This window comes from Gadus macrocephalus, chromosome 14, assembly GCF_031168955.1.
Source record: "Gadus macrocephalus chromosome 14, ASM3116895v1".
Taxonomy (NCBI): Eukaryota; Metazoa; Chordata; class Actinopteri; order Gadiformes; family Gadidae; genus Gadus; species Gadus macrocephalus.
The window spans coordinates 13893907-13921771 of NC_082395.1; the positions used below are offsets into that span (position 1 = coordinate 13893907).

At 41.4% G+C, this 27865-nt stretch overlaps 1 protein-coding gene across 1 annotated transcript; it reads left to right on the forward strand.

The window, feature by feature from the left end:
• Positions 1–4341: 4341 nt before the first annotated feature.
• On the forward strand, positions 4342–20488 carry LOC132472156 (uncharacterized). Its single transcript, XM_060071632.1, has 14 exons — positions 4342–4528; positions 4715–4914; positions 5299–5436; positions 5745–5859; positions 5973–6171; positions 6352–6493; positions 6666–6786; positions 15750–15784; positions 15961–16016; positions 16241–16416; positions 18851–19251; positions 19344–19440; positions 19560–19722; positions 19951–20488. Exons 1-14 carry the CDS (start codon positions 4382–4384, stop codon positions 20142–20144), a joined length of 2184 nt encoding a protein of 727 aa, XP_059927615.1. The 5' UTR covers positions 4342–4381; the 3' UTR covers positions 20145–20488.
• The last annotated feature ends 7377 nt before the right edge of the window (positions 20489–27865 follow it).

The following is a 27865-nucleotide window of genomic DNA, read 5'->3' on the forward strand; positions in this document are numbered from 1 at the left end:
CTGACTGAGAAAAAGAGACATATACAAAACAATGTAGCCTACATACAATACTAATAATATATGTTACACAACAATTAAATTACTCTTTTCCTGGGAAATGCACAATAGAAGGAAAATGTATAGATGAAAACTTTGTACATTATCATCAATGGTGCCTGGGTAGTGTACAGCTCTGAAGCCGGGGCATGTTGTGTGGCAAGGGTGGTAATTTGCTATATATATTTTTCTGATATATATATATATATATATATATATATATATATATATATATATATATATACATATATAACAAAATGGTCATTAAGGCAGAATGGGTTGAGACTGTGGACGTTTGGCTTTTGTATGAAATTGTGGGAAAAGTAAACATTTTTAGAACATAAGGCCGGGGTGAAAAAGATGCATCTGATTTTAGAGATTATTTTTTGTTTGCATCCTCCCGGTCTAGAAAGATATTCTGAAAGATCTCAAATGTGTATTTTAGTCTATTAGGGTACCTTCGAGCTGGTACCATGCAGTGGAAAAGCGGCATAGATAAGGCCCATCAGATAGGTGCAAGCATGTGTCACATCTGGTTAGCTACATAATACTATAAATGGTTATACATCGGTCATTACCGATGTGAAACCATTTACTGCAGGATTGTTGAGTAAGGTTCCGACCTTTCTGTAAGCTTAATTTGCAGCTCGTAAAATGAGTTCAGTGTCAAAGGAGAAGGTAGGTATCTCAAACTGAGCTGGCCAGGAGTCAGAACGAAGGGAGGAGGTGCTCCCTGAAGAAGACAGAATTATAGTGGATGCTGTGGAATAGGCATCTTCCAACGACTCTGCAAAACTGCTATCAATGCTCTCTTGGAGGTCCTTTAGCATTAAAAGAATCCTCAAACGTGAGTGTGATCACTGGTTCAATAAGAACCATCTTGTCTTTGTCCTTTATGTCCTTAGTTTCAAGGAGACAAAAAAACTGACCATAGAAATCTTGGACATGAAACTAAATATTAAAGTCTTGTTCAATTGCAAATGTCGCTTGTAAAATATTCTTCAATTTCAGAGCCTGAGGGATTCCTGAGGGCAAGGAAAGCTTGTGAATTTCTTCTTGGAGTATATGACTCGAAGTCTGACAGACATGTTGATTCTGTAGTAGGAAAAAAGACAAAAAGACCAAAAAGTTAGGCATGCAAACAAAGAATTTACATCTTATTGCAAAGCGATAACTTAAAAACTTTTTTTTAGAGATAGTAGTAATGGTATTGAGGAATCAAGAACAATTTTAAACAAGTCAATATACACCGTATCTACTACCTAATCTTGCAGGGGAATGTGACGCTTCAGGGTGACAAATTGCTTTTGTCAACAGTGTATGCTGCAAGAGGATAGGAGTCTGGTAATTCCTGTTGGTCGAGGACTATCCTAAGGTGCTCCCTGTACTGTGAATGTAGACATTTGACAGCAAATGCAGGCTGGCCTTGCACAATGAGGATTGGACTTAGTTCAACAAAATCTGGAAGCCCTCCGGTGGATCCAAAGGGCAAGATCATTCCCAATGAGGGACTGGTGCCATAGCAAGTCAATGTATTGGCCCCCTGAACACACGTCTCTCCTGGGAACTTTTTTTGCACTGCTTCCTGTAAGTTTTCCTTGAGGACATCTAGAGGCACTGTGGACAGATTTGAGACACTGAGGGCATGTTTGAGTATGTCTGTGCCATGCAGGTGGTAAGCAAGCATCGACTGATGCTGGAGAGCAAGAGACAGTAAAATGTTGCGAAAACACCTGGGGTCTCATTTATAACCGTTGCGTACGCACAAAACGGGGCTGAAATTGGCGTACGTGACTTTCCACGCCAAGGTTGTGATCTATAAAAAAACAACTTGACGGGAAAATGTGCGCAGCCCTAAGCAAACTCTGACCCATGCGTACGCATGGTTTTGAGGAAAAGGAGAATTGGTGACACAGATGGTGTGGTGGTGATGAAGTCAGACCGAAGAATTGTAGAGTGAGAAGAACGATTATGTTTTATCATCGCCCTTCATAAATTTAATTTCAACCCGTATCATGCGTTAAATCCTAATCAGAATAATTTAAATCAACTGCGTTATTTCTCAGTTATAACTCCAGAAACATCTCCTTAATAGACAGAAAAAAAAATTCTCTATATTTAATCCCGTCACTCCATACTGTCCACTGACGGCGCGACTGCATGGAATAAAGCATCTGTCCAACATGTGTCAATAGCATAATATTTTTATGTGACAATGTAAACACATAATCAAATGTCAATTAAATCACATAATCAAATGTGTCAAGCCACACCCCTCATCACAATCATTGTTCGTTACTCTTGATGCTTTTCATGACAAATCAGGCATTAAAAAGGGGTTATGTTCAAGAACATTTTACGTTGGTGATTACAAACTGATTATCCAAGGTGATCTCCGTCAGTCTTATTACCGTAACCCTATAAATACAGAGGTGAGCGCCGTGGTAATGCTGCACCACATGGCACTTCTTGCGGACCATGCAAATGGCAGGATTCGGAGGGAGAGGGTATTTAGGGACCATAACGATTCATTGGTAGGCTACATAAAAATATGTAACTCTATGTCAGACCACTTCTTTTTTAATTCTGGGACTGTGCGCTCCGTGCTACCGACAGAGTTCACTGCTGCAGCATATGTTGCCACGCACTCTGCTTTTTGTTGTTGGCGATCCCAATCCCGTGACCGCCGAACAAAACTACTTTTCGGGCCTCCATCTCACCCACAAGTGTCTCCACTTCAACCTCCCTGAAATTTCTCTTTTTTTCTTGGTCTAGATCCTGCCGTTATTTTTGGGCAGGAAGATGTTGTAGGCTATAGGTCTTTTTACGCTGCCAAGCCGGTTCGGTCGCAGCTTTCACCTTCTTATCAAGTTGTGTTGTTCTCTGCAATCTGATGTGTTTTGATAAAACACATCCAATGTACGGAATGTCCGCTGGTGACGCCACTGAGGCTATAGTAGGTCAACGATGCTCTTATCTTATTTTTTCCTATCCTTCAGCCAATCAGAAATGAGCCGTGTTGGTAACCAGATCATCCACCTCTGAAGGTATGCAGAATACTTTTGTAAGCTTGCTGCAGAAGTAGCCATGGCCATAATTAATTCTAAAGATGAATGATTTGTTTTGTTTGAGGCTTGTTGTGGTTGAAAGGCAGTGTGCTTGAATTGTGCTCATGCAGGAAAAGCTGTAGTGAAATGCTCAGCAACACAGATGACTGTTTCCCTTGAGAAAAATTCCATGGATGGCATCGACAAGAACTGGCTGAAGATGGATGACCCCTCCCGTTCTATGAGTTCTAATGACACACATATCATGGCCAACATGTCATTCAACACCTGTAGAACAAAACTTGAGGAATTAAAAACAAAAATGATTTCTGTGGGCCAAAACTTTCAAAAAAACAGAAAAAAAAGAGAACGTGCGTTAGTGCCATGATAGAGAGGAGGTGCGTTAGTGCCAAGATAGAGAGGAGGTGCGTTAGTGCCAAGATAGAGAGGAGGTGCGTTAGTGCCAAGATAGAGAGGAGGTGCGTTAGTGCCAAGATAGAGAGGAGGTGCGTTAGTGCCATGATAGAGAGGAGGTGCGTTAGTGCCATGATAGAGAGGAGATGCGTTAGTGCCAAGATAGAGAGGAGGTGCGTTAGTGCCATGATAGAGAGGAGGTGCGTTAGTGCCATGATAGAGAGGAGGTTGGACAGTATCCTCCTTTCTGCGACAGCAGCTCAGGGGTCTAGGATCTCCCGTCTGTTGCTCCCATTGTTGTCCAAGCATACCACAGCGTAGAAGAGAACGCTCAGACTCATGGAACAACCCGCTCTGCCCTTCTCACACACACACTTGCACACGCTTGCACACACAAAAGCACTCACACATATTTATTCCATATATTTATATAATTGAATGCCTCCCCATCTTTGTGAACATCTGAAAGCCCAGCTCTTCAGGGAACATTTCACAAACTGACGTATGCAATTTTTCGGATAAGTCAACCAACTTTATCGAGCTGTACCATTGTGAACTAACTCTAGAAAAAATTATATTGGAATAAGAAAGCATCTGATATCTGATATATATTTTGTAACTTTTTTCAAAACCACTGATACAAAAAAATTAAATAACAATCCAGCCTTTTATAGTAGTAGTAGTATTACAATTATCAGGGTTACTGTAAATGTGCGTGGGTGTGTGTTTAAATATATATGTGAAAATAGGCAGGGTATACAGAATGAATGAAAGAGAGCACCATGTTCAGCCAATTTGCGGTGCAAGTTCTCTGCAATCTGGTTTTTCCTGTTCAGTGATTATGAAAAGCCCGCCTCTCAGTCACATGAATTAAACAGACTTCAATGTGTATTCGTGAGAGCACAATGGCAAAAAGGGCTATTTTAATGCTTTTGCCTACATTATTAGGTATTGCTTTAACTCAGGAGAACTTCTATGGAGAAAGTTTAAGTTTTAGGTCTTTGCAAAAGAAGAAGGATGGAACTGTTCAGGTATGATTTGGCATATTTTTTTCTGTAACGTCAAAGCAAAACAGAAAGAAGGCTGATGACTTTATATTCTGACAAATAGACAAATGGCTAAACTACAGAATAACTCCTAAGCATAACAGGAAATATGTTTCACTATCAAGAATTGAAGTAAACGTATCCTATATATATCCTACTGTGCCTTTGCAGGTGAGCTTCTACTATCGAGAGAATGGCAGAGGTAGCTGCAAAGACCAACTCTCCTATCGCTGTGAGATTGGGTATTGTAACAACACAGAGGACTCCAAGCCTGTGCTTACAGACAGCAGCAGCTCTGCTCATGAACAGTGGTGCCAGGCAGAGGGACAGGCCACAGTAGCCCCCCTCAACAACCATTCCCTTGTCTTAAAGTATGTCAAAATGTCAATGTCTTCAGCGTTTCACTTTGTTTGGATTTGTTCATCTAGGAATCGAGTAAACTCATAAAGCACATTAGCAAGGTAGTAATAGTACATATATAAGTGGTTTTGCTAATCTAATTACTAATAATAACTAAATAAATAGCCAAGACATTTGATTGATTTTTGTGATTTATAATATTTATGAGGAACATCATGATTATGATCAAGATTATTATTATTTTACATGATCCTATCTATTTCATTTCATTTATTCAGCAAACTATATTGCAGTATTTTTTAAATTTGTCTCAAATCGTTCATTGGAATTTGAGGTTCACTAATTACCCAGCGTAGATTATAATTATATGTCTTCACTGTCCTTCATTGTTTTAGAGACACAGGTTGCTGCTGGCCCCCTAATGTTCATGGTAAAACAAAATGGATGGCTGGGGGAAAGTTGGACCTGGGATATCGATCAGACACACACACCTACAACAAAATTCCTGTCACTGCAACAGTGGCATATTTACGGTAAAACATTTTGTTAGTTCTCATATCAATATCTTACCTATTGTAAAACAAAAACCTTGCCCCATATGTTACCACAATGAATGGCTTCTGATGTATAGCATATGATGTATAAAAGATGCAAACAATGTGAAAGTTAGTTAGATTACAGCTGCAATTCCTCCTGCAATGACAAGTCTTACAATGATTCCTAAAATAAATCTGTAAAATGATACTTTATAAAAATGTATCAATCATCAGAAACCATACTTCTGAACACCATCCCTAAAATGTATCTTGGTATTTTGTGTTGTTATGTTTGTACTGTGTAGGGTTCCTCAGAACTGTTTCACAAAGCTTCGACTTCTGGCCTATGATCCTGATGGGGACCATGTGCGATGCCTTTTTGCATCAACAAGTGTTGATTCAAAGGTTACTCTGGATGAGGTAGTATAATTAAAAAACAAATTGGTACAATTATGAAACAAGATCGCTTTAGGGTTGGAATGAATGGTCTTTAATGATATTGATTGGCTTCATTTGATTCTTCATATCACTAGAATGAGTGCACAATCAAAGCTACAGGCCTACTAGATGTTGGGCTCCATGTGTTTGAGCTAGTGCTTGAGGACCACCCCAAAAGAGATGTCAATCTGACTTATGACGATGGATCCTCCTCTGAAAAAAAAGCGTTCAACATTCACTCTGGTATCCACTCAACCCCTTTCAGCCAAATATATCTACAATTTACACTACAGAGTAAGACGCTTATACTTCAAACATTACCCAAAGTTTTCAGTGATGATGTATGACATTTGTAACAAATTAACCTAAAATAATAGCTCTTAAATCTTACCTACAGTATCTTGATTACAGAGAATGTTATGAAGATATTAATTAATTGTAAAATACTAATAACCCACCATCTCTGGGTTTCAGTCCTATATCCGGCACACAACTGCATAGCCGGTCACGTGGTTCCCCAGTACCTGCTGCCGACAGCATCCCACGGCGACGTTCGCCAGGCTTCTGTTGGGGAAAGATTCCAGCTTCATATCCACGCCCAGGCCAGCGAGACCAAGTACCTAGCCATTACTTTAATCAACAATAAGAATAAAGTAGAATCTGCAGTGTACCTGGTCACGGTTGTGTCTTGATTGTTTACTTTGTATTCACAGAGGTAAAAAAAATGTGATGCGTAGGATTTTTACATATGTGTCAATTCATTGCTTATCTTTTCATATTTTTTTAAGGATTATGGACTTTCAGATCAGTGGCCCTCAGAACATGGCCAAGAAGATGACCACTGGTACTTTAGGGAATGCGTCAGTCATTCTGAACTGGACACCAGCTCTCAATGACCTCTACCGGCTTGTACTGTGGTAGAAATTAAGGAGTATATTCTGTGGTGAACCATGATTGTGATGAGATCTGTGTGTCTAATAGTGGAGAAACACACGGGGCCTGGGTGTCTGGGTTCAGAACAGATGGTGCCCCTAAAAAGGAGCAGGACGCTACGGGGATAAGGCATGCTGACCTCAGCCTTGTGTTTTGGGCTATCTTTGTTGACCATTTGTTGTCTATTTGCTGACCATTCAGGTTAAGATGGATTTATGACTGAGTGGAGGCAGACACCTCAAGGAGAAGCTGCTCTGTTTGTGTGTATAAAAAGACGCCGCAGTTTGTGAACGACAGTGACTTTGCAAACTTACTCAGGCTGTTGTCGATGTTGTTGTTTTTCTGCACGATAAAGTCTTTTGTCAATTCTTGCTCCGGACCCCTCGATTTCATTTCTCTCTCTCTCTCTTGAATTAGTCTAAGTGTTTTAAATCTCGATTAATCCACAACATAATTTGGCGTCACGAACAGGATGAAATAGGGACTCGTCAGCTGCCGGGCCAGAGGACGGGACGCGAACGGATCATACGACCAGAGCTCAAGGGTAAGTTGTCTTGCCATATATAGGATAGAGTCGTTTGATCTGTTCTTGCCCCGTCTGAACGCCGAGCAGCAGGTAAAGTGTCTCTTTGATCAAACGAACTAAAATTATAGATAAACGAGCGAGTGAGAGAGACGGGAGCTCCGGAAGAGATTGACGTGTGCGCGCACATATGCCCTAGGCGCTGTGGTTTTAAATGACCAAGACGCATTGTGATTCCCTATTTTGAAACGAGTAAACGAGTTGTTGTTATTTGGTGTTTTGGTGTTTTGTTTAAATAGGTCTTCTGTCAAATCCTGTGGCTGTCTTCTGGAGGAAGGAAGGACAGTGCAGTGTTTTGTTTAAATTGACTTTTTATAAAGTCCTGTGGCTGTTTTCTAGAGGATCGAATTAGTGGGAAAGTTCCAATAGGACAGTAACAGGTCCGCAGGTCGATTGAAGTGCCTGTTGGATGTTTGAGAGAATCTCAGAGAGCTGAGTTGGAATTCATTGCCGTTGATGAATTCATTTTTATTTTAGAGGTCTGTTTGGGATGTCGACTAGTTCCGGTGTTGGCATTTTTGAGAAAGCAGATTCTCGCACTTTTGAATAGATAAGTTTCTTGTCTATTGGAATTCATTGCCGTTGATGAATTCATTTTTATTTTAGAGGTCTGTTTGGGATGTCGACTAGTTCCGGTGTTGGCATTTTTGAGAAAGCAGATTCTCGCACTTTTGAATAGATAAGTTTCTTGTCTGTTGGAATTCATTGCCGTTGATGAATTCATTTTTATTTTAGAGGTCTGCTTGGGATGTCGACTAGTTCCGGTGTTGGCATTTTTGAGAAAGCAGATTCTCGCACTTTTGAATAGATAAGGTTCTTGATTGGAGTACCGTTTGAGTTGGTATTTTGAAGAGTCTCTTGTTTGTTCGTAATCTGGTCGAGTGTGTATGTGATTAGCCATTATTTTGAAGGAATAGACTGGTTGTGCGAAACATCGATTGAGTGAGTTTCTTTTATTTTGGGCCAATTGAACAGTCTTCTGATCTTGGATCGATTTAGTGAACTCTCTCTCTTTTATTTTGGGCCGATTGAACAGTTTCCTGATCTTGGATCAACTGAGTGAATTTTCTCTTATTTTGGGCCGATTGAACAGCTTTCTGATCTCGGATCGATTGAGTGAATTTTAATTCTGATGTTGGCATTATGAGGGAAAAGGGATTTTATTTTAAGTTCAGGTTGAGTAGCTCAGATTTGGAGTACTTGACTGTTCATGTTTTAATCAAAAGGCCAGTTTCTACGCTCGGTCAACCTTGTATTTGTAATTGATTACAAACAATTCGGACATTTTTCAATATAAGATAAAGAAATTGTATGAACCGGCTTATTGTCTGTATTTAAGTCGTGTTAGGATTAAGTCCTCGGAGGTTTTTACGACCCGGTTCATTTTTTGTTGTTGTTGATTCTGTCATAAATAAATTAGGTGGACAGAGAATAGTTAATTTGTTTAAATTAGTTGATAATCATAAATAAATTAGACGGATAGAGAATAGTTAATTTGTTGAAGTACTGAATAAATGTGTAAATCCTCTTTGACATCACCGCGCTGACTAACTGCACGTGCACGAGCAAACACACAGGGGTCGAGCAGGAGCCTGCAAGGCAGAGTTGGTAATTGGTAGCAGTAAAGTGTTGGGGCCACATTCCAATCTTCAGGAGGGAGACGAGCGCTTGGGGGGAGTTCACGTTTGTAGCTTAGAGATAGTAAAGTATTTAAACTAACTAGTAGAACAAACTCAAATAAATTGTATTAATAAATAGTGTAATTCAGAAAAAATAAATAAGGTAATAAAGTAATAATTAAAAATGGCACCAACAGCGGTAGAAGTTTTGAGCAGAGATAATCCACTCCTCAGAAATGAGATCAAACGAATTTCTGAGAAGTGGGAGAAGCGGACAGTTAAATCAGGTACAATTTGGCCCGCGGGAGGGACTTTTGATCCAATAATGTATCGAGACATGGAGGTAGTAATAAGGAATTACATAGATAACAGAAGTGGAAAAACGGCCTTAGCGAAGAAAGACAGGGAAAGGTTAGTGCTAGCTTTGTTCTTAGAGGAAGGAGAGAGATGGCGAACATTACAGAGAGTGGCGGGAGAAATAATAGCTAATAACAACAAGGCTCAACCATTGCCTCTGAAGGTTGAGCCACCGCTGCACAAATTAGTATCATTGCACCCATTGCTAAAAGGCAACGTAGAATCGAAAGGGGAAGTCACACTAGATGAAGGAGATAATAAATGTAACACACAAGGGAGGGTCAGCTTGTAGCAATCACAAAACAAGCTGATGAGGAACCAGTACTGCAGGTTCTGATAAATTATAGAGGCACGCCAATGATGGCCCACACTGGAGCCACTTACACTTGCGTAGGTCCAAATTATGCCTCTCACCTCACCCTGGCAGGTAAATTCACCAAAACTTTAGGATTCTCGGAACACACGCAGTTAATGCCTATGACAGCTCCAAGGATGAGAATCGGTGAATTCCTATTTTAAGTTGTATATGTGAGTGAGTGAGTGAGTGAGTGAGTGAGTGAGTGAGTGAGTGAGTGAGTGAGTGAGTGAGTGAGTGAGTGAGTAAGAGTTAGCATTGAGTTGAGTTAGAGGGGACAGATGAAGTGATTTGTGAAGAGTGAGACAGAGAAGAGGAAGAGTGTGTAGATTGGCAACGAGAAGTGACGATGAGATTGGAGAAGGCTTTCCGGTTAGAATTTTCTTTGGGGAGATTCATATCTTTCGATGGCCTTTTTAAGATTAATAAATCTAGTTTTGGAGAGTGTCCAAAAAACGAATAAACCAGAAAGGAAAGGAAAGGATTACTGAAAGTGAAAATGGTTATGGAGATTTGTGAAAGCAAAGGAAGTAGAAAAAGAGAAGTAAAGAAAGTTAGAGAGAAGGAACGTAAGTAATGAAAAAACCCGCAGGTGGGGGCTGGACAGAGAGACAACAGAGAGAAAGAGATTGAATTTGCATTGTGCCTAATACATGATTTATGCGTTTGGATGTACTCTGTAATTGGTTCCTGTATGTAACCCATGTCCACTGTTTTAGAAAAAACCTAGAACCACCGCTGGGATTGGTGATTCTGTGGCTCTTGGAGACTCTCCATCGCGTCGGAATATCATGTGGTATATATCATTACATCTTGGTACACAGAGCACTGGTGAGACAACGGGTTGGATCAGAGAGAGAAGGTGTTTGGAGAAGGGAGAGGAATGTATAGAAAGCAAAAAGGGCGGATGCGGACCGACCCGGAGGTAATAAATCAGCGGAGAGGTGGCTGGGGTCGTTTAGCTCAGGAGGTAGAGCAGTTGTCTAGTAACCAAAGGGTTGCTGTTTCGATCCCCATCTCTCCTAGCTGAGTGTTGATGTGTCCCTGAGTAAGTTACATGGTGATCACAGGATTTAGGAATAATTATCTAGACTCCAAAACATGAGCAATTAGCGTTAAAAATTGTCTGCACACCACACTCCACAGGAGTCAATGGGTTCAATGGCGCCAGGGTAAAGTGACTCATCAAACGAGGAGCAGACCCAACCCATGGACTCTGCGTGGATAGGTGAATGTTATTTTGGTGCTTGGGCCTGACGAGGTCTGGGTGCCAAGATAACAACACAAATAAAATATTTCCTTCGAGATTATGATAAGTAATAGACAATTTATTAAAAGCAATCTTATAACTTAGAAAAACAATCGGCAATACTTAAAAATTAGATCAAATAAGTATGATAGAACGTTATCCAAATTTCTAATTTAGGTTATACACAATGACAAATGTAATTTAAAATAAATAAGTAAAATAAAATAAGAAAGGGTGTGTGTGAGCCTTTTCTCATGTGTGTGTCAGGGCTGCCGAGGTAGGGGAGAATCCTCTCCTACTCCAAGTGACTGAGTACACAAGGGGATACACAAGCATACTTCAGATAAAACAATATGGTTAATTACTAAATAGAAACAATGTATCAATTCAGTGTTGAATAAACTAGTTAAGATCAACATAGAGGATTTGGGTTTGGTATAGTAGTGAATCAAAATATGGAAAACACTAAATGCAAGCAATAGGTAGAATAAAAGGTATAATTAGGTCGTCCAATTCAAATAGATAGTGAAGGGCAATCGGGTAGTATTATGAAGAGAATTGTGATTTTGAGCAATGGTTAAGACAAAAATGAGTCGCCCAATATTGAAGATGCAAGTTTTAATATTGTGATTTTTGTTTTCTTTCACATCTCCCTAGTTAAGGACAATAGGTGGATTGACGCTACATCTGCTGGGAAGGAGACATACATGCTATGTTGTCAAATTGGATTCGGAAGTAGTGGGTTTACCTTCAAATGCCACTAATACTGCTGCAACATAATAATTTTAACTCTGATAAATTATCTTTTGTTTTATAGTCGCCCTGATGTGCATTCATGACGCACACATATGGCTGCATAAGGCAGATGCGGCTGAAGACTCTGTCTCCATCCCTCCACTTTGCGATCTATACCACCATATAGGTGGGGATTGATCGTATCCCAGGTACGGCATCCTGCAATAAGCCAGTATGGAAGGCTGGTTAGCCAACGACGGGTAAGATCCCACCTTGAAGCCCGGGACAACCTAATTCAGGCACAGTCACGATTACTTGGCAGAGTCACTGTGAGCACTGGCTCACTTGATCATGGAGTGACGGACTGCAACCATCATAGGAAAAGCCGGCTGATGAAAGGTGGAGGGGGAACAGGAGTCAGATATGTCAGCTCTGGCAGCAGAGGTCGTCTTAAAACGGGGCATGTCGTGTTTTATTTCATTTTATTTTACCTTTGTGGTATAGAAGGCCACTAATGCATGTACGTTTTTTCGGTTTAGTGCATGACTTTGGAACAGCGTGGTTTCAGGCGGCTGATGGTAAACCCACCCATATTGGGCTTTGGATTTGAACATACAGGTTTCGATTTCCCTTCCCAAAAGATTGGTTTCAGTGATGCTTAAGGTTACACGTTTCGACGTTGGTTGCACCAACGGCGTTATTAGATTTGCTTATCATTTACTGCGCATGGCTTTGACCATTGCGCAAGGGGGGAGGTATTGAGGAGAATTAGAAAAAAATTGAAAACAAGGTTTTTCTTCACCATACTTGCAAACAATGATTGACATCCAGCTAAATGAGTGTGAAATATTTGAAAAAACAGTGTTCAACAGATGGGTAGAAGCAGTCCCATCAGAAGACCAAAGTGCGGCTACGGTAATCAAGGTTCTGACTAGAGAAGTCATGCCAAGGTTTGGAATTCCGTCACAAATTAGCTCAGGTGACAGAGCAGTGTTTATTCAGAAAACACTCAAACAAGTGATTTAACATCTGCATGTCAAACAAAGATTAGGCTATGTCTACATTCCTCAAACCACAAGGTATGGTGGAGAGAGGAATGGGACGCTTAAGACAAAGATTAACAAAATTAAATTAGAGTACTAAATTAGAGGACTAATGCACTACGACTGACACTAATGAGTTATCGTATGAAAAACTAACAGAACGACGCATCTAACCCCGCATGAAATGTTTACGGGTCGACCCATGCCTTCATCTGTCATTCGAGGGCCTCACAAAGGACCTCCATTGGAACAATTGGAAACTGAATTAAGACGCTATATGGGACAACTAACTGGCATACACAGGCTTATTTACTAAACAGGAGAAAGACAGAGTTCCAGAGTTGGAGAAGGAGCCACCAAGGGGGGTGGAGCCGGGTGACCACTTGTACATCAGAATCTTCAGGAGAAAGTGGAACAAACAAACCCAGGAGAGAAGGACCATACAAAGTCACCAACGCAACACCAACAGCCATCCAAGTGGAAGGAAGTGCCACGTGGTATCATCTCAACCACTGCACGTGAGGAGTGAGGAGGAGGAGCCAGACGCAGACACACGTGGGGCTGACCAGCTGCCCCAGGACCAGATCCAGTCGAGCCAAGAGATACAGCAGCATGGTGATGCTGAAAACGGGGAGCCTGTTTCTGATCCTTTACGAGTTGTGCCAGATTCCGCTGGCACAAGCACAGACCCCGAGGAAGGATGAAACCATTGGGGCAACACAAACCTGGAAGGGCCAGGAATTAGGGGGTAGTAGGCCAACTGAAGAGAGCCAGAGAGGAACACAGGATAATCCGGCCCAAAATCATTCAGGACTGGTTGACAACAAAGGGAAAATAGTCTTGTATGCTCAGATACCACCGCAAGACCAAATCAATGACTTTGTGTATACTGTTATGTCGGATGATGAACACCTATGTGCATTAACCCTCCGCCAGAATTATGAACATGCACATAGGAAAGATCGGTGTAAATTACATATCCAATTTGATTCAATGAAATGGTGTCTAAAAGTAACGTCAGGAAGAACATGGGACTACAACGGAAATTATCAATTGAACGTGAGAGAATTCATATTTTTTAAAGCAGTGTCAGACAGAACGTTTAATTTCACATTAGAAGCAGAAGATCCTTGTGTAATCAAAAATAAACTATGGCGACAAGGATCTTTACATCAACATCCATGTCTCTTGAAGAGACTCTTGTAGAACGAACAACTGTTAAGCATTGGTCGCCGCTCTACAGCGTTTGAATTTTGCTTAGAAGAACGGACACAGCAGGAGTATGATATAGAGGTCAATTTAAATAGAACACGAACAGAAGGTATTCCATATCAGAAAAAGTATGTTATATGTTCAATGAAATGTTTTCTGCTGTTAGGATCGAGTCAACATAACAAATATCTTGAAGATAAATATGACGGAATGCCATGGAATGTAATCATGAAAAGATGCCGAGAATTTGATATAACTCTATCACAAGAAATAGGCGAAGTAACACGACCAACACAAACCAATTTTCAAATTGAAGGATTAGAATGCTTTCAAAATGACGAAGGAAACGGAAATGCCAGCAATGTAGGTAGTATAACAGAGGAACAATGTAACATAATTTGGAATGTCACGCTATTCGATATAGACGGGAAACTAATGTTATGTCAGCCACCTGCGATTAAAAATGTTCAGCTTTTACTAGGCTCTCAGCAGAAGTCTAGAGAGAACTACATGTCAATACTGTGGAGTGATGGAGCATTCGTGAGCCAGGACAGAGTGGCTTGGCAGAACAGACAGGCGTTAGATTGGCTTCTAGCAGAAAAGGGGGGAGTTTGTGCTCTTATAGGTGAAATGGGTTGTACCTTCATTCCAAATAACACTGCCCCAGATGGATCATTCACACTTGCGATGAACAACCTAGAGGAGTCGGGTGACTGGGAGAGGATGCTCTATGGGGAGATAGATTGGAGTGAATCTAGAGAGGAGACCGAACTGTGAGAATCTGACATCAGAAGGAGGTCCTATTTTCTTAACTGGCGACCTCTCCATGTGAACCACAACCATTTCGGACAGTTTGAACAAATGGACATTGGACTAATGGGTTTCAGGGCTGGTGGCTGCAAACAGAAGCAACAACCACGATGCCCAAACCCCCCACGTTTATATAGTATACCGGTACATGACGATAATCAGAGCTATCCAAGTCTATGCAAGCTTGTTGACAATCTTAGTTTTTTAATTTCTATTATTTACTCATTTTTTGAAATGTCATTTTTCTGAGTTTCATATTTTTTGTCATATATTCTGAAATGCTAATTTTCAATGCATGCTGAAAATACTATGTTATGTGTGAATTCTAGTTAAACATTTGATAGATCTTTTTGCCTTAAACAGGTTTAAAATCCTGAGAATTATACAGGTTGAGATTCCTGAACATGCTTAAAGGTTTTTAATGATGATCAAATGTAGTGCAAAATATGGCCTAAACGACTGTTATGTTTTTGTTGTGATCTTATCTTACAAAAAAGGGGGGATGTGTGGTAGAAATTAAGGAGTATATTCTGTGGTGAACCATGATTGTGATGAGATCTGTGTGTCTAATAGTGGAGAAACACACGGGGCCTGGGTGTCTGGGTTCAGAACAGATGGTGCCCCTAAAAAGGAGCAGGACGCTACGGGGATAAGGCATGCTGACCTCAGCCTTGTGTTTTGGGCTATCTTTGTTGACCATTTGTTGTCTATTTGCTGACCATTCAGGTTAAGATGGATTTATGACTGAGTGGAGGCAGACACCTCAAGGAGAAGCTGCTCTGTTTGTGTGTATAAAAAGACGCCGCAGTTTGTGAACGACAGTGACTTTGCAAACTTACTCAGGCTGTTGTCGATGTTGTTGTTTTTCTGCACGATAAAGTCTTTTGTCAATTCTTGCTCCGGACCCCTCGATTTCATTTCTCTCTCTCTCTCTTGAATTAGTCTAAGTGTTTTAAATCTCGATTAATCCACAACAGTACCAGTTTGCTTCACTGCTGAGACATATGAAAGGTATGAATGTGTGTCTCTATTGTTCAGGAAATACAAATTAATAGTTATTTGCCTTCAATTCCATGCTTTTGTTTCCTTATATGTCCATCAATATATCATGTTTCTTGAGCCTGTCAACGCTAACATTGAGAATGTTGTCCAGTCAGTTATGATATTTGTTTTTTCTAATCCTTTAGCCAATCAGAAATGAGGTGTGTTATTGTAATGGTTACCAGATCATCCACCTCTGAAGGTATGCAGAATACTTCTGTATGCTTGCAACACTAGTGATTCTAGCAGCTCACTATCAAGTTCCAAAATGTTCTATCCCTTTCATTAAATTGAAACAAAGATAAATCAAGTAATTCAAGACTGCAGAAGTTGCCATGGCCATAATAAATGCAAAAGACTAATGATTTGTTTTGTATGAGGCTTGTTGTGGTTGAAAGGCAGTGTGCTTGAATTGTGCTCATGCAGGTAAAGCTGTAGTGAAATGCTCAGCAACACAGATGACTGTTTCCCTGGAAAAAATTTCCATGGATGGCATCGACAAGAACTGGCTGAATATGAATGACCCCTCATGTTCTATGAGTTCTAATGCCACACATATCATGGCCACCATGTCATTCAACACCTGTGGAACAAAACTTGAGGTATGTTTCAACATAAAAGGGGAACATTGTATCATCGTAGGATTTTACATTGATGTTGACACCAGATGCATATTACTAATTTTATTTATTTAAACTTTATTATTCTAGATTTCTGCTATCATATTTGCCAAATCAGATACAAAGATAGCAAAGTAGATAATCACTATTTTAAGTCATTGTTTAGGGGTAGTATACATTATACAACCCGATATCACGTGATTTTGTGTTCATGCTCAAAATTAATAAATTGAATCGTGTGACATGATTGTCCGACCTTTTTCATGCTACACAGCATGACATTTAAACCAAAAATCTCAATTAAGTATTTCAATTGCGATATTTTCTTAGACCTGAGAAGGGTTGTGCGCAGATAGTACAGTGCACCCTCTAGTTATAATTACATCAAAACAACAAATGCAATAAACTTAAAGGGTAAATGCTGTGTATTATAGATACTCAGATTTCTGCAGCAGACCTCAGAAATGGAAACTAACCACGTCCCTTATGACGAAATATAGACTATATTCGTGCTGGACTAAACAAAATGTAAACCCATGCATTTTGAGCGGGAGAGTTTCTCAGACTTTTTTGTGCTACATGGAACAACATTTAAAACCCATGCATTTTGAATGGGAGATTTTCTTCGACTTCAGAAGGGGCGGGGGGATTCACAGAAAGTTCAGTGCGCCAACTGTTATGATATCAAAACAAAAAGTGAAAAGGTTGTGAAGGGGTTTGGACACATTTTGACCAATCAAATATATCTATGTATATCTATCGATATCCAACTTTTTTCAAGCAGAGAGGGGAATAGAAGAGTGGAGAGAGAGAGAGAGAGAGAGAGAGAGAGAGAGAGAGAGAGAGAGAGAGAGAGAGAGAGAGAGAGAGAGAGAGAGAGAGAGAGAGAGACAGAAGGGGTGTGCACAGATAGTACAGTGCATCTTCTAGTTATATATACGTCAAAACAACAAATGCAACATAGGGTAAATGCTGTGTATTATACTCAGATTTTTCATTTTTTTGTAGCAGACCTCCTCAAGAACTAAAATACTCAATGCACACTCAGGATGAGGAAAGACCTCTCATACATGATAAATTAATAAATTGTTTTGAATAAACCTGCCTTGTTAAATAAATTTGTTAGCCTTTTTGCTTTCACAAATAGGTTATTGGCTGTGTCACTACCAAATCTGTCCATGTGCATCTCTCGGAGTCAAGTTGATTACAAAAGTTATCACATCACAGCGTCCCGCATCTGTCACAGGAATCTAGAATCAATATGTTTAGGGCATGTTCAGAATATTGTGTTAATTTAAAATGTTCATGTATTAAATAAAGGACATATGCGTTCATGGTACAGAAAATGAAATAATGGCTATACGGCAAACAAGAGCATATGGATCTATATGATATTCATGAATTCATATGAATTCCAGACAAAAATGGAGCTCATGCTCTACATGTTTGAAAGAAATGTTGTGTAATCAAATATATCATTACTGTTATTTCAGAACAGAATATACCCCGATTATAGTCCCTCAAACCCCCCAGATAAGCCTGAAAAACGCTATGAGCAGTTGGCTAACTAAACATCATATACAATCACTGAACAAAGATTATGACAATAAAAGGCCCATTAGAACTGTTATCAAAACGCATTTTGATGCAGAAACAATGTTAATATTGTATTTTCCACAGATCAAATGAATGTCATCCATGTTTGGTTTTTAGCGAGAGCAGTGTCCATAGCAACCACCATAGCAACCTTGACAGTGGCGTGACGTGGATGCATGCCCATTGAAAAGCATAGGCCAAAAAAAAACGTAGGTCACATGTTTAGAGCCGTTGTTGTAAAACGACTATGTTTACAGTTGTTGACCAACGTAGTTATACTAAATTTTTGTGCAAGACTGGGTTGAAGGGATGTGGTTAATTTCAGTTTTTGATAAGGTCTGAAAAAAAAATCGGAAAAATCGGATGGTTGTTTTGACGTATCCATAACTAGAGGGTGCACTGCGCACCCCCCCCCCCCCTTCTGAAGTCAAAAATCTCCCGATTGAAATGCATGGGTTTACATTTCCTCTGTGTAGTACGAAAAAGTCAGAGAACCTTCCATTCAAAATGCGTGGGTTTACATGTCGTTCTGTGTGGCACGAAGAAAGTCTGAAAAACGCTCCAATTCAAAATGCATTGGTTTACATTTCGTTCAAAAAAAGTCTGACAATCATGCTCTGGGACAAGATTCAATAGACACATTATCATAAGCATGAGCACGAAATCGCATGATACCGGGTTGCTATAGAGTTGTTACCCCTATATACTACTATCTATACTACCTAGCTTTGTCCAAGGAATACTTGTACTATAGGTATTGCTTGGAAAAACACATACACAAACCTACTTACATTTCCTTCCAAATGTGTGTTTTACTTAGGACAATGGTAACTTCCTAATTTTTAAGAATGAAATCAACTCCTTTGAGCTGCCGGACACCGTCATTACCCGCAGAAGGCAGATAAAGATTGGCTTCTCTTGCCAGTTTCCAAAGACCGTCAGCATCTCCGGCAGTTACCAGCTCCACAATTCAGACTATATTTTTACTGAGTCCAGTTTTGGCAGCTTTGGGTACACTTTTGGGATCTTTAAAGACTCAAGCTTTGCACACAGCATAGCAACAGATGCCTACCCAATGGAGGTGAAGCTACTAGATCCGGTTTTTATGGGAATCCGGGCTGTGTCTGATCTACCAAACATCACACTTTTTGTAGAGTCCTGCAAAGCCACTCCTGATGACAACCCTGAGAACAGCATGTTCTATAACATAATCCAAAATGGGTAAACCACCATGTTTTGGTCAAACCGATCGAATTTCCTCAAGCAAAGGCCTATTGTTTATTTTAAGCCCTTGTATTTGATTTTGAATTAAGGTGTGTGATGGATGAGACATTTGAAGCCCATACCTCAGATCCAACTTCCTTTAACTTTGAGCTCCAGTCTTTTAAATTTGTTGGAGACTTTGATCAGGTAAACAAAGTCATTTTTTTCCCATCTATTAAGTATTAAGTCTCTTAAAAAATCTATAATATTCTGAGCAACATAGTGCTACCAACCAGAGACTTGAAGCTGCCTTCTGCCTACCTCAGGTGTACATTAGCTGCTCTGTGATCCTGTGTGAGACTGGGACTCCCACGTCAAGATGTGCCCAGGGCTGTGTTACCAATCCTCCCAAAGTATCCAAGAGATCCCTTCATGAAGAGACAGCCATCCACTCCATCTCCACTGGTCCTCTGAAGCTCATCAGAGAAGGTAAGGGTTGCTACTGAATGGAGGACATCAGAACATGAAGCCTAGTACCAGACCTTATGTACTACTGTCTGTCACATACCCAAACTAACCCCCACACTACGGTCCTCCCTAATTGAAATTGATGCACCACTCACCCCTCAATCAACCCAGGAATTAGTTTTCTCCTTCGAAAAATCCATTGGTCATTATTATCAGAAGTGCATCTTTTTCTCTGTTCTTGACTTTCAGTGAATTCCCCAGACCTTCGGGCAACCGTTGGAGCTGGGAAATTGAAGGCGCTGCTCGGCTCGAATACAAGCAGTGCCGTCCTTGGCAGCTTATTCACTATAACAGTGCTGGTGTTGGCTGGTTTCATCGCCGTCTATGTAAGGAAGTCAAAAACTGTGGACAGAGCAACTCTGATCACAGAGTGTGAGGGCTGAGGATACCCAGTTACATAGAAGTCCAGAAAAACAAGACATATCTACAATTGCTCTACTATATCCACACACAGAGCATATTTCTACATTTATAATCATGCTTACTTTCAACAATCATTTGTGAAATGGGAATTAGAGTGCATCTTATGTGTTATGTTCTACATCTTGAATGGCAGCCCCCCCATACGGCCCATGTTACGATACCCTGCCATTTGGAGGGCTGGACAAATACATCGTAGAGGCAATACTTTTCCTCACGTTCACAAAAATGTATTCACAATTCATTTATGAAATCATTAAGTACAAATCTTGCTTGAATATTAAAATAACTGATGTCAAGTTTAGAAGAGTGTGTCATTCATTGTTGTTTTAAAGAGTGGAAAGAGAAAATAATATTTAGAAAACATATTTTTCATTGCAATAGTGTTGATTAGAAGAGTTTTTTCAGTAAACAGTAGAACATAAGCAAAACATGGGCAACAATAGAAGCAAATCAGTTATTCTGCATTTGCAATATAGATGGATGGTGATGCAGGGGTTCCTTGCATTGTTCAACTTGTGGAACAAGGAACAGTTCCAGGTGTTATGTTATCCTGTGTGAGACTGGGAATCCTACGACAAGTTGTGCCCAGGGCTGTGTATCCAATCTTACCAAAATATACAAGAGAGCCCTTTATGAAGAGACCGCCAGCCATCACCACAGGACCCCTGAAGCTGATCAGAGAGGGTGAGGGGGTTGCGTCTCTAAAATTAGTAACCATAGCAACGGGACCGCAGTCAAAGCCGTTTACAATTTATTGCAACACACACACAAAAAAATAAATAATGCCCCTTCGAGGTGTCCATTATCAGGACGACGAATTAATGGACGACGTGGAGGCGTGAACCGTCCGACGCGAAGCGGAGGACGGTTGCCTCCACCTCGTCGGGCATTATCCCTAAACCCCCACACTACGGTCCTCCTTGATTGAAATGTATACACCCACCCCCCCTCAATGAACCCAGGAATACATTTTCTTCTTCTAAAAATATATTTTTCATTTTTTATCAAAAGTGAATTATTTTTCTCTGTTCTTGCCATCAGTGAATTCCGTAGACTTTCGGACAAACGTTGGAGCTGGGATATATTTAAGGGGATTCTCAGCTTGAATACAAGCAGCGCCGTTCTTGGCAGCTTGGTTCTTTACAAAATTATTGAAAGTAAAACACTAAAAACGGCATTATGGTTTATCAGAGGAACCCCTGAGGGATGTCCCTCTGTGCGCATTGGATTGAGTATACAGCCGTATTGATCCATTTGCTGAATAAGGCCTTACAACCTGCTCTGTCAACCCCTTTTGTTTTGTTTTAATTCCAAAGCAACCCTGTCTCGTCAAAATTACGTTCCCATAGAACTATTCGGCATTCTCAATTACGTTTGTCATAAAACGTATTTTGTCCGCGATTACGTTTTATTGAAGGTATTGCAAATACGTTCGTCCTCAGCCTATTTTTTGCCATTCATTAACCTCTAGGATTATGTTTGGTTGAAACGTATCCCAGATAGGTTAAATGTCAACGTATAGCACATTATTGTCATTAAGGCATATCTTCCTTTCAGGGAACGTTTCATTTAACGTATTTTGTCTGAAAAATGTATCTTGGCCGTGAATACGTTTTATTGAACATATCGCAAATACGTTCGTTGCCAGCCTATTGTTTTGCCATTTATTAACCTCTAGGATTAGTATCCCAGATAGGTTAAATGTCAACGTATAGCACATTATTGTCATTAAGGCATATCTCCCTTTCAGGGAACGTTTCATTTAACGTATTTTGTCTGAAAAACGTATCTTGGCTGTGGATACGTGTTATTGAACATATCGCAAATACGTTCGTTGTCAACCTATTTTTTGCCATTCATTTACCTCTAGGATTATGTTTGGTTGAAACGCATTCCAAATATGTTAAATGTCAACGTATAGCACATTATTGTCATTAAGGCATATTTCCCTTTCGGGAAACGTTTAATTTAACGTTATTTTGTCCCTGATTACGTCTTATTGAACATATTGCAAATAGGTTCGTTCTCAACATTTTTGTTGTTATTTATTTAAGCTACCTCTTGGATTACAGGCTACATTTAATTGAAACGTATCCTTAATAGGCTACGTTAAATTTCGATAACACATTATTGTCAGCATATAGGCATAGGTCTACCTCTCGGGGAAGCGTACGTTTGATTGTAATGTTAATAGTCCAACGTTATATCAACATGTCACAAGAGGAGAAATTAGCTGCTGACGGGGTAACTGTAGGAGCGGGGGTTGCTTTGTTGATTTCTTTATCTAGGGCTATAGCTGTGGTCAAAGCGGGAAGTGTGCGTTGTCTGGGCGGCTGCCTGAACTGAGCTGCAGGAAATTATGTTCACACGTTTCTTCATTCATTCATGAAGGCTATACCGGTGAACGGTGACGTCAGACTCACGCCCACCTACAAACCAATCAATGTCCAGTATCAGCCTGTCCTCTCGGAAAATACGACCACGTTGGTTTGTTCCGCCACAGATTACGACCCATTGGAATTTATCCAAAACGAGCGAACGAGGCCCTCTACATGTGCGGGCAACCCTTTCTCATCAAAATTACGTTCCCAGAGAACTATTCGGCATTCTCAATTACGTTTGTCTAAAAAACGTATTTTGTCCGTGATTACGTTTTCTTGAACATATTGTAATGACCTCGCAGGTGACATAACGATGTCGAGTCATTAGTAATTTAAGGAACTTTTAATGGACCAAAACCAGGTCACTGAAACCCGTAACCAACGGCAGAAATCCCACCCAAAACAAACCCCAGTTACCCCGGCAACCCCCAACACGTCTCACTCATGTGCAGGCCCCCACCCTCGTGTTCTTCCAAGGCCCTCCCCCAGCTGACCTAATGATTCGCCCTCACACTGATTGACAAGAAGAACATTACATGCACACAGAACAACTGGCATAACGGACAACGAAATACAATGCAACACATAACACAAAAACAATTTAATTGTCCCAGGGTCGCTACAATATCTTAAATACGAATTCGTTCTCAGCCTATTTTTGCCATTTATTTACCGTGTTACTATGGCAGAATAAAGAATAAATTCATGCATTATCATTCAACTTGAACATGTGTTTTTACAGTATAGAGTGGTGGAGAGGGATGACGTATGTTGGCAAACCCGGAAGTGAGCGTCGCCCTCGGTTCCCTTGACAAAAAGCCAACGGGTTTTCCATTGGATTTTGGATTATTGCAGAAAAATCCTCAACTCCTCAGAAACGGAAAATAAATAAATCAATAAAAATAACCGTGCTCCAAAGAACGAAGTGTAAACCAATGCATTCTGAATGGGAGTGTTTCTCAGATTTTTCCATGCTACACAACGAAATGTAAACCCATGCAAATAAAGACTTCATGGTCATAATAATAATTTAAATATCATTCATCTACTACTGAGTGTGTAGGGAGGTATTCTATTTTTTTCAACGGGGCTGAATCCAGTCACTTGACCGTCATGGTTGCTATGGTGGTTGCTATCGACCGCCCCCTCTAATAACTCTAAAAACCATGCGGCAAAGGAGGTGCCGTCAATTGGGTTGTTTTTGTCGTAAACTAGGGTCCGATGGTTGAAAAATAGACAGTTATTCCAAGGTATCCTTAAAAGGCAGCTTGGATGTGTTTATTTTCTGCAGTTTAGACTTCTTCTATAACTTTTTTTTGAAAGCAAAACACCAAGCTCATTGATTTAATGAGGGAGGGTTATTTGAAACAATTTATTCAATAAATATTTGTGAGAGGTCATTCCTTCTCCTGATTTTACTTCCTATTTATGTCTAGGGTAAACCCCTACTGTCCACAAGCATCCCCCCCCTCCCCATATGGATTTGGAGAATTGTTGCCACGTCCCAGTGGTGGAGGTATATATATGAAAGAGGGCATTCAATTATAGCCTACTACAATGATCAATTAGGAGGCCGAAGCCCTAAAGGAAGTGATGCAATAGGTGACTGAGTCGACAACATTTAAGTAAGCTGTATAGCGTCTCTTATATATCAAAGGGGGTCTCAAAGGACGCATACGCTTCAACCTGTGGCTCCAGCACTACAGGAAATGACTCAGCAAGTGCTCCATCTCGTTGCAACTCACCCAGCGGCTCGCTTGCAAGATTTTGGCCTGAAGTTCTTCCCAGACCTACACCCTAGCCATCCAACATGCATATCTGAGAATCAGGCCTCTCTTTAATAATGACAAAAAGTTATGAGAGAAACACACATTAACTTTTTTTTTTTGTTATCTAATAAGCGGCGTGGTGCCGGCTCCTTTTGACCTTTTGACCCCCGACTTCAAAAACGTGGCCACAGGCCAGCTGTGTCTACACACCTTTAGCCACGAATGTACACCTCCATCCCACAAAAAATGGGGACTAGAAACTAACCTCTGTCTTATGTACATTTACTGTACTGTTGGAGGTCACGCCCCTTTGCCGACCTTTTCGAGATAGCTAGGGATGCTAAAATGTTTACACACATTTCCCGGGGCCCCGTGAACGACATATCCGAGATTTGGAGTTCTAGCCCTTAGAGAAAAAAAGTTTTCCCAAATGGAGTGTCATTTGGACAAAGCCCCTCAGAAGTGTAGCCTGCAAGACCTAATGGTTCAGAATGTGGTGGAAAAACAGTTTTTGAGATAGGAAGGTCCTACCGCCCTGAAATTGTAATACCTTATTCTAGGGCCTGACTGGGACCTCCACACCGAAACTTGGCCCGGTCGGACCCCGAGGGCAGGAAGGGGGGGCCTGCCCTCGGGGTCTGACCGGGCCAAGTTTCGGGCAGGAAGGTGCATTCTGGAAGAGATTCCCAGATTGGTCAGAAATGACCCGAGAGCTATCAATAATCTATATTGGTGGTCACGTGGTTCCCCAGCACCTGCTGCCGACAGCATCCCACGGCGACGTTCGCCAGGCTTCTGTTGGGGAAAGATTCCAGCTTCATATCCACGCCCAGGCCAGCGAGACCAAGTACTTAGCCATTACTTTAATCAACAATAAGAATAAAGTAGAATCTGCAGTGTACCTGGTCACGGTTGTGTCTTGATTGTTTACTTTATATACACAGAGGTAACATTTGTTAATGCATAGTTAATTCATTGTCTTTCGTATCTTTTCATATTTTCAGGAAATACAAATGAATAGTTATTTGTCTCCAATTAAATGCTTTTGTTTCCTTAAATGTCCATCATTGTATCATATTATGTTTCTTGAGCCAACGCTCACAATGAGAAAGTTGTTTATCCAGTCAGTTATGTTGATACTTGAACCTAAACTGTGTATTTGTTTCTCATCCTTTAGCAAATCAGAAATGAGGTGTGTTATTGTAATGGTTACCAGATCATCTGCCTCTGAAGGTATGCAGAAGGCTATGTCTTTCAACACCGGTGGCACAAAACTTGAGGTACGGTTGAAAAACAAAAGGTCTAAAGTGTATTATAGTAGGATTTTACATTGATGTTGACCCCAGAGACTTATTACTAATTTGATTTATTTAAACTTTATTGTTCTCGTTTTTTGTTATTTCATATGCCAAATCAGATACACAGATAGCAAAGCAGATGATTCAATTCAATTCAATTCAATTTTATTTGTATAGCCCTTAATCACCATTACAGTCTCAAAGGGCTTAACAGGCCAAATATTTGCGACACCCCCCTTTACCCATGCCCCCACACGGGCAAGAAAAAACTCCCTTGAAATCAGCAAGGAAGAAATCTTGAGAAGGAACGCGTTGTAGGGGATCCCTTCTTCCAGGGATGGTCAGGAGTGCAATGGGTGCCACAATTGACATACAGGTAAATACATGCACATCATATTAAAATGGTGAATGTCGATAACAAACGGTCGTTTGTTATTGGACTTCTGTGCTAGTCATGGATTATCCAAACACCATGTTGGATTAAACAAACACCATGTTCGAACATAAGGGTGCTCATAAGTGTACCTGGTACCAGAGTACCCTAGGCCGAAGATCGATGATCGATTTCGTGATCGTGTCATCTGATCTGAGGCCGCATGTTTTGGACACTCGGGTAAAGAGAGGGGCGGAACTGTCAACCGACCACCATCTGGTTGTGAGTTGGATCAGGGAATGGGGGAAATTTCCGGATAGACCTGGTAAGCCCAAACGAGTAGTGCGGGTGAACTGGGAACGTCTGGAGGAGGCCCCCGTCCTAGGTATCTTCAACTCACACCTCCGGCGGAGCTTTTCTGGCATTCCTGTGGAGGTTGGGGGCATTGAGCCGGAGTGGGCGGTGTTCAAAGCCTCCATTGCTGAAGCTGCGGTGGCTAGCTGTGGCCTCAGGGTCTTAGGCTCCTCAAGGGGCGGTAACCCTCGGACACCGTGGTGGACTACGGTGGTCAGGGAAGCCGTCCGACTGAAGAAGGAGGCCTTCCGGGATATGATATCCTGGAGGACTCCTGACTCGGTTGCAGGGTACCGACAGGCTCGAAGGGCTGCAGCGGCTGCCGTGTCGGAGGCTAAGCAGCGGGTGTGGGAGAAGTTCGGAGAGGCCATGGAGAAGGACTTTCGGTCGGCACCAAAGTGTTTCTGGAAGACTATCCGGCACCTCAGGAGGGGGAAACGGGGAACCATCCAAGCTGTGTACAGTAAGGATGGGACTCTGTTGACCTCAACTGAGGAGGTCGTCGGACGTTGGAAGGAACACTTTGAGGAACTCCTGAATCCGAATAACACGCCCTCTATGTTGGAGGCAGAGCTCGAGGTTGATGGTGTTTCGTCGTCAATTTCCCTGGTGGAGGTCACTGAGGTAGTCAAACATCTCCACAGTGGCAAAGCCCCAGGGATTGATGAGATCCAGCCAGAAATGCTAAAGGCTCTGGGTGTTGAGGGGCTGTCATGGTTGACACGCCTATTCAACATCGCGTGGGAGTCGGGTACAGTGCCAAAGGAGTGGCAAACCGGGGTGGTGGTTCCCCTGTTCAAAAAGGGGGACCAGAGAGTGTGTGCCAATTACCGGGGTATCACACTTCTCAGCCTCCCTGGTAAAGTCTACTCCAAGGTGCTGGAAAGGAGGGTTCGGCCGATCGTCGAACCTCAGATTGAAGAGGAACAATGCGGTTTTCGCCCCGGACGTGGAACTACGGACCAGCTCTTCACTCTCGCAAGGATCCTGGAGGGGGCCTGGGAGTATGCCCATCCGGTCTACATGTGTTTTGTGGATCTGGAGAAGGCGTATGACCGGGTCCCCCGGGAGAAACTGTGGGAGGTGCTGCGGGAGTATGGGGTAAGGGGGTCTATCCTCAGGGCCATCCAATCTTTGTACTCCCAAAGCGAGAGCTGTGTTCGTGTTCTCGGCAGCCAGTCAGTTTCGTTCTCAGTGGGTGCTGGTCTCCGCCAGGGCTGCGCCTTGTCACCAATCCTGTTTGTGATATACATGGACAGGATATCGAGGCGTAGTCGTGGTGGGGAGGGGTTGCAGTTCGGTGGTCTGAGGATCTCGTCACTGCTTTTTGCAGATGATGTGGTCCTCATTGGATCATCGGCCTGTGACCTTCAGCACTCACTGGATCGGCTGGCGGCCGAGTGTGAATCGGCTGGGATGAGGATCAGCACCGCTAAATCTGAGGCCATGACTCTTAGCAGGAAACCGGTGGATTGCTTACTCCGGGTAGGAAATGAGTCCTTAGCC